This window comes from Botrytis byssoidea (assembly GCF_014898295.1).
Source record: "Botrytis byssoidea strain MUCL 94 chromosome Unknown BBYS_023, whole genome shotgun sequence".
NCBI classification, from domain to species: domain Eukaryota; kingdom Fungi; phylum Ascomycota; class Leotiomycetes; order Helotiales; family Sclerotiniaceae; genus Botrytis; species Botrytis byssoidea.
This window is the reverse complement of record NW_024065864.1, coordinates 223,973-225,862: the sequence shown is the minus strand read 5'-3', so window position 1 is coordinate 225,862 and position 1,890 is coordinate 223,973. Positions and strand designations below refer to the sequence as shown.

At 28.3% G+C, this 1,890-nt stretch overlaps 1 protein-coding gene across 1 annotated transcript; it reads right to left on the bottom strand.

The window, feature by feature from the left end:
• Positions 1–259: 259 nt before the first annotated feature.
• EAE97_009682 (uncharacterized protein) lies at positions 260–1,015 on the bottom strand (the record flags this gene model as incomplete). The annotated part of the gene is made up of 4 exons (XM_038880197.1): positions 260–555; positions 616–715; positions 764–881; positions 957–1,015. The coding sequence occupies 4 exons, from the start codon at positions 1,013–1,015 to the stop codon at positions 260–262; spliced, it is 573 nt and encodes a 190-aa protein (XP_038728903.1).
• Between the last annotated feature and the right edge of the window lie 875 nt (positions 1,016–1,890).

The following is a 1,890-nucleotide window of genomic DNA, read 5'->3' as shown; positions in this document are numbered from 1 at the left end:
CGTTGATGAAAGTGGTGAGATACCACTCATTACCCGAGGAGTATACAAAGTCAAATCATTCATCTATTCTCAGGCAACTTTTCCCTCTAACTTCCATTCAGTCCAATCCCCCAAGCCTTTCCAATGCCCCCGGATTCAAATCCGTAATAAATTCCTGCAATCTCCTATTACTCAACAATACTATTGCCATTTTCTTAAACTCTATATACTTTGCTAATACTTCAATTCGATATATTACATATATAATGATATGTTCGTTTTATATAAACTCATTATCAATAATATTATAAATAATTAATTCAGTTATAGAGTTCAAAGAAGAAGTAACTTTATTTAATAATACAACGGGTTTGCACCTAGTATATTGAGCTTTTTGGGCTTTGATAAGAGTGCGATAGAGAGCAAGAAGTTGGCCCTGGCCGACAGATAACTCTGGATACGACGCGAGAGGTTTATCGAGAATCGGGTGGTAGTTGTATAGTATGCTGTCTGATGCTGTTCCCGAGAGATTGTCTATTCCGGCTGCGCCTTGCAGAAAGGACTTAAAGCTCTGTTCTTTTTAGCAAGGCAATTAAAGTTTCATTGAATAATAAAGCATTTGGATCTAAGTTGAACCATAAGGTTTTATTTGATAATAATAATGAATCTTGTGAGACGGTGATAAAACAGTATTATCAAGCCTGACTTTCTTAATATCAATATTATTGAGTATAATCTAATCAGATTGTAATTCAAGAAGTTATAGGAGTATTAAAAAAAATACTTTTGTTACTAATTTGAACATTAGTTTATAATAAATTTGGTAAGATAAAATCACGAATCTATCTATATGTCCATAAATAATAATTTTCTGATTTGAAATGATATTTAGATTTAGGTTTCTGAGAGCTACTGAATTGGATTTAAATATTGATTTTATTAGCTAGTAGATTTAAGGCTTCATTAGAGCTACATACAGGTAGAATACAGTGATATTTTTAAACTCAATATTTCCTTTCGATAACCACAATTCCATAGGCTCCAAGATCTAAGCTATTCCATTCTCGAAAGATATTATATTTTCAAATGTCTTTAAATAAACAATTATTCTAAAAGAGATTTCTAATATTATTTAGCTTTCTATAAATTTCAATAAAATTATATTTACTATAAGTATAATATTAAATGCAATTCTAATTTATATATTATTAATATAATTGTAATATACTATAGTTAAAATAATAATATTAATTATAATAATAATTATTAAAAGATTCAAAATTATATTAAATTATTTCTAGAAATATAAAAGAAGAAATTCGGGATATTGAGTATTATCCATATTTGCAATATTATCCTCTATTACTACATCTGACCAGCCAAATGAGCGTGTTGTTTCGAGACCCTCAATTTGCAATTGTTAGCAAGAGGAAGATCCATTGTACAAAGTTCATATATATAGATTCTAAGAAACTCGAGAAAACTCCTGCTCTAGCCTCCAGCTCTAGAAAACAAAGTTGTCTAAAGATACGGAGATATACTTTTTAGATAATGTAAATAATAAGCATATAAGCTAATAGGAATACTATAAGTTATTTCTAAATAATGAAAAATAATATAATTTATATTAAAAGCTTAAAGATTTCTATATTTATTAGAATACTTTAAATGATTTAGGAATAAAAGATTTGATAATAGTCTTACGAGTTATAATGATTTGGAGGGCTAATGACAATTACTTGTCTACTAACTGGATATCTTGACTGAACCTATTCAAGATAGAACCATTGCCGGTCTGAAAGAAAAATGATAAAGATACACTAATAATTATCAGTTTCTATTGTATTATCCCATCATTTTTTATAGAAAAAAGACACTAACCTTGTTACAATATATAACAGTCATTTGTGT